This window comes from Ailuropoda melanoleuca, chromosome 1, assembly GCF_002007445.2.
Source record: "Ailuropoda melanoleuca isolate Jingjing chromosome 1, ASM200744v2, whole genome shotgun sequence".
NCBI classification, from domain to species: domain Eukaryota; kingdom Metazoa; phylum Chordata; class Mammalia; order Carnivora; family Ursidae; genus Ailuropoda; species Ailuropoda melanoleuca.
The window spans coordinates 47,295,454-47,301,453 of record NC_048218.1 but is presented as its reverse complement, the minus strand read 5'-3'; the positions used below and the strand labels follow the sequence as shown (position 1 = coordinate 47,301,453).

The 6,000-nt window shown below is 34.9% G+C and overlaps 1 protein-coding gene across 7 annotated transcripts in view; it reads right to left on the bottom strand.

Annotated features, from left to right (window-relative positions):
- Window positions 1–6,000, bottom strand: part of ZPLD1 (zona pellucida like domain containing 1) — a 265,892-nt gene that overhangs the window by 25,180 nt on the left and 234,712 nt on the right. For all 7 annotated transcript variants that reach the window (XM_034657659.1, XM_034657665.1, XM_034657669.1 and 4 more), the window contains 2 exons: window positions 4,653–4,834; window positions 2,938–3,010 (listed from right to left, as the gene is read on the bottom strand). In XM_034657659.1, the coding sequence (XP_034513550.1) occupies window positions 2,938–3,010; window positions 4,653–4,834 (255 nt within the window). The remainder of the gene's footprint in view (window positions 1–2,937; window positions 3,011–4,652; window positions 4,835–6,000) is intronic.

Genomic DNA, 6,000 nt, shown 5'->3' with positions numbered 1-6,000 from the left:
TAGTACTATTTTGGATTTACTCTTTCTGTATTTGCTCGGAAGACACTAATATTTAGGTTACAATTCAAATTCGCAAAGTCATCTTCACTTTCCATTTCCACAGGGGAGAAAACTGATACATTTATATTACACAAAAATAAGGCCACAGTTCAACTTGAAATAATCCACATATATGGAAATCGCATAGTCAATAAAAGTCATCCTTTTTTATAAATAAAATTTTCCTGAGAATATTTACTGACTCCCAGAATACATAAATATAAACAATTGCATGAATCCAAACTAGGTACAACTTTTTCTTTCCAAAGAATGAGGGTAATAAGTATATGACTTTTCATCATTCCTATGGGTTAAAAATCAAAAACTCTGCATGTGCAATAGGAAGATATGGCCACTAGTGGTTATAAAATAATACTTATTTAGAAATGCTGCAATGAAATTACATATGGACAGCTAAATGTTAGTGTTCCAAACAAATAATAGATATGATTTTGGATCAATTAGTGAAAGGAAACCAATTTTCTTTCTAGTGTAAATTACTAGGTTTTTTTTCCCTGTTATTACAATAGAATTGACTGTATTCCCTAGGCTGTACTTTTCACCTTTGTGACTTATTTATTTTAAAACTGGAAACTTACATAAATTACTAGTTTGGTAATATCCTTTATTTCGTCAAAATATTACATCCATGCCATGTTAAAAAATTACTTGGGGGCAGTGAGAATCTTCTATATGATATAGTAATGATGGATGCAAGTCATCAACATTTGTCAAAATCCACAAAATATTCATGAAGAGTGAAACCAAATATAAACTATGGACTTCAGTTAATCTATCAATATGGGTTCATCAATTGTAACAAATATACCCCAAAATTCAAGGTGTAAATAATAGAGGAAATTGTGTATAGGCACAGAGGGTCTGTGGGAACTCTGTATTTTCAGATCAGTTTTTCTGTAAAACTAAAACTGCTCTTAAAAATTGTCTGTTAATTAAAAATATACTTTGTGGAGAAATGGTTAAATTTCATTAAATGACTGTTTAGTAAATAACTTTTAAAATTCAATTTATTTTTTTAATTCCAACCATCAATGACACCTTTATTGCAAACTGATTAAAAATGAGATGTATTTATTCTATTTTCTGAATTATATTTTTTAAAAAATTTTATTTATTTATTTGAAAGAGAGAGAGATAGCAAGAGAGAGCACGAATGGTGGGCGTGGGGGGGGGCGCAGAGGGAGAGGGAGAAGCAGGCTCCCCACTGAACAGGGAGCCTAATGCTAGGCTGGATCCCAGGACCACAGGATCATGACCTGGGCTGTAGGCAGATGCTTAACCAACTGAGCCACCCAAGCGTCCCATGAATTATATTTTTACAACCTGTTCCCATCAGAGCTCTTAGGATGTTGAGTCTTACCAAATAAAAAGCATGAGACATCAAAAAAAAAAAAAAAAGAGAGAGAGAGAGAGACATGTTCTGACACTATTTTATTTATAGTGTGATATCAAACAATTGGTTACCTTTTCACCACAGAGTTAAAATCATAAGGTTATAACCAAATGGCAGGCTTTTATTTAGCATTAAGATTCTAGAAAGTTTTGAAGGATTATGACTAGTTAGCAATAGAATACTATTTCTAATGATTAAGGGAAGACCCTCAGAGCAAAGCTCTCCCCAAATCCACACTTCTAATTTTTTTTTCTGCTTTTCCAGTAAGAGAATAATTTAATTTCACAAAAAAATAATGGGGTCATTAAATGCCATGTGGGTATATTTTTTACTTTCTTAGGATCAGGAAATTTCATCTTTGTTTCACTCAAATATAACAAATAATACTGAATCCAAACAGGTCACCTCAATTCTACCCCAGGGAGCTTACATACATAAATCAACAGATAGGAATTTTCCAATTTAAAAATATTGTTCAAAACAATAATAAATATATGGCCATATTGGGAATGAATATTGGCACATATTTGCTGAGTATTGTGGAACCAAGTAACTTGGCAGTTTCTTCTTGCAGAGGAAAGTTTGGAAATGACAGAAAGGCAATCTTCATTCCAACACATTTTAATTTGTTGTTTAGAACTCCATGGTGTCAGACTACAAACTTATAAACATGATTTTTTTAAATGCCTTTGGAAAATGTCCTACTACAATATTTATAGCTCATTATATTCAAAGTATAAAGCACTGACTTTTAAATCAGTTGCATGAATTATAACTCAGTGCCATGATGACATGAATAATAATGTAAAAATCAGATTCATAATTTACAAAAATGTTGGTTGATAGATTGAAAAATTGATATTTAAATCAGGCATTTAAAATGTATGAATAAAAATTTTTAATCAACATGAAAATATCATTTGGGGGATTAATGTTAGAGTTATAAATAGAAATCCATGTATTTTTCACGTTTTGCTGCTACTGTCGATATTTACATGACAAGAGTTTAGACAATACTATGTAGTCAACCCAAATTATTTCAAATGTGACAGAATTGTCATCAGCCAAAACCCATATTGAAAATATTAACACATTCATCACCAAGAAAAGTATCATTTGGACTTTTCCTATCTTTTTATCACAAAAATATTATTTCCAAAAACTTGACCCTGACTATGGCTACACGCACATGCGCACACAAATAAAGACGTACATATACGTGTAGCTAGACACTTGGAGTAACTATGTACAATCACATTTACAAAATAAAATCTAAGTCATCTATCAACTTTTAGAAAGTAATGGAGTTTTGAGTATACCTTTATCACTAAGATACATAAAAATGCTAGTAGAGATGGATAAATGTTACCAAAGTATAATGGGGTTAATGTGGCTTTTGGTAGATTTTGATATAAAATCCATCCGCATAAATGGCCCCTCAGAACAGTAAGAGAGAACATAACATCCTTCACCCATCAACTTACATTGTAAAGAAGCAGGTTCAAAGTGCTGACGAATGTACCATTGTTCTCTCTCACAGAAATAGCAGCTGAGGACCTGAAACAGATTTAGAGAAAGGAAAGCATTGATGAGATTTTAAATTAAAAGTTTCAGTTACACATTAATGTTGGATTTAAGGCACTAAAACTCTTGAGTAAGCTTAACATACTTTTAATTAGGCCTGGAGTAGGCACACTATTTAAATCACTGAACGGATAAATAATCAAAAAGCAAGAGAGACCAAATAAAGATAGACTGTTCTTTATGATCTTTTTACTTACAAAGGCATCTCTGCATTTTGCATTGCATATATGGGACTTTTTAAAAAAAAACATCCTTCCAATATAATTTGAATCTGATACAGATACATTTTCGTCAATCCCATGAGAAGTTTCATGAGATCAGGGATTTTGTTTTACTTTGTTCACTGCTCAAACATGGCATGGCACATAGTAGAAGTATAATAAATATTTATTGAATAAATGAATGACTTTCCATGTACAATGCAGCTCAGGAATGCGTTTACTGGGGAAGCGGGGGAGCAGAGTAGGTCTGTGACACCCTAATGACTCACTTCCCTCTACACCTGTATCATTTTGACTCAAAGCCTTTCTTTTCTTGTTTTCCAAGTCTTGCTTTTCACCAAGGTATTTATCACCACCATGCCATTAAAACCAGCTGTGATCATTTTTTTTTTTTTACTGAAACCCAATGTGGCCTCCACACTCCCTCATGACTAAGATTAAACAATCGCTACACCTTTGTGAAAACAAACCCTAGATCTGAGGAGAGAAGGTATTCACTCAATTACCCCATTTTGTCAAAACTATTTGACAGATCCAGAGGACTATGTCGTCAAGTGGACATAACCCTGTCTTGGATTATGTACTTTGGGAGAAATGAATGAATACATGACTATAAGCAAAAGGCTATGTCCTCAGTCCACATCTGAAGCTCTGTGGCTCTGAGTGATGTAACCTGTCTTTGGGAACCATCAGCACCTGTGCAGCTGACACCTCAGCTAGAGGCACGCAGTTCCCAGGTTCTGAGGCAGTGGAGTCCAACAGTGAGAGCATATGGCAGAGACTGAAGCCAGGCAGGACGCAACAATGCACTGGAAATAGGACAGTCCTCCTGAACTGCATCAGCACCCAGAGTTCTTAGCTTCTTGGGCAATTCTGAAGGGCGTGAGGAGAACCCCCAGGGAGACATCTGACCAGTTTGAGCCAGTTTTAATTTGGGGGGAAATATATGTATCTGATCTGTTGATACGGGTCATAACAATGTCAGGTAGTTAGATAGGTAGGTAGGTAGGTAGATAGATAGATAGATGATAGATAGATAGATAGATAGATAGATAGATAGATAGATAGATGATAGATAGATAGATAATATATAGATAGATAGATGATAGATGATAGATAGATGATAGATAGATAGATGATAGATAGATAGATTGATGATAGATGATAGATAGATAGATTGATGATAGATAGATAGATAGATAGATAGATAGATAGATAGATAGATTGATGATAGATAGATAGATAGAAAGACAAGACTCAATATGGTTTCCATTACTTTGAGTTTGGCTATTCTCAACAAATCCTGCTATCTTTATAAGTCCCCTGAGGATTTAAAAAAAAAAAAAGGACTCAAAGAGAAAGAATGTGAAATCAAGGATAGAAGGTGGACTTACGAGGCAAGCTGGGTATTATTAACCAGGTATTCCAGTGGGTAACTACAACTAAATTTGTAAAGAAGCCCAGGTAGATAGCTGATGATCGTTGGTGGATCTGGAGTGTCAATGTATCCCGAAATATTTCCTATTTGTACTGAAGTTGCATTTCCATAAGCACTGACTCCAGGAATTGTAGATACCTATTAAAACAGTAGATCAAGTTCAATGATTAAATAGCTATATGTAAATCTAGGCATTTCATACTCAAAATAAAACATTAGACCAGATCATTCCCAGGGTCTGTTTCAACTACAACATGCTGTGGTTTTGAGATTATATACACATAATGCTATGTATAAGTGATTATATATGTATTTCAACTAAAGGAAACTTTATATTCACCAAAGACACTTTATTCATATTTCATAAATAAGAAAGGAGAGAGATTACACGTTCAGAGGGCTACAACAAGTAATTTGAAAATGTTCATAAGTAAGGTCCAAATTCTGTGGCCTGGCTTTAAAGATCCCTGCTAATCTGATCCCGTTTTCCACTTTGGCTTCATATCTCCAGAATCGTTCTCTTGGCTAATAATGCTGCAGTTGTTGGGACGCCTGGGTGGTTCAGTCAGTTAAGCCACTGACTTCACCTCAGGTCATGATCCCAGGGTCCTAGGATTGAGTCCCCCATCAGGCTCCTTGCTCAGTGAGGAGCCTGCTTCTCCCTCTGCCTGCCACTCCCCCTGTTTGTATGCTCTCTTTTCTCTCTCTCTGACAAATAAATAAAATCTTTAAAAAATAATAATAAAAAAAATAACACCCCAGCCACAAGGCTCTTGTTGTGGCTTTGCACATGTCCCTCTGCCTTCATTGTAATCAGAGCCCTTTGTGGGGAGGGAGTCCTCTTTGTCTTCTTTGCCTTGGCATGGTCAGCATCACACAGTGACACCAGCATATTGGGGCCCGTGAGATAAATTCTGAACAAATGAATTAAGGTCACAAATTTTCTGAGTGTCAATCTGAAGGCATTCCTCTGTGGTACATATATGGAGACTCTCATCTCTTTCCAGAGCAATAGTTCATAGATGGGTTTCAGGGGGATCACGAACTCCCAGAAGTTATATTAAAATATTGTCCATATGTGTATTTTCCTGGGACTGATTAGCTTTCATTGGATTCTTCAATCCCACTAAAATTTAAGAACCACCATTTTAGGAATAATCAGTAATGTCCTTGACTTTCATAGCACTATAGAGGAATAGAGCTTCTCCCATTATGTCAAAGGCAACATAACACTCAATAAATACTTCTAGCAGATATTATGGAAACCTGTAATACTTACTTTTCAACAATAGAATAAACTTTTT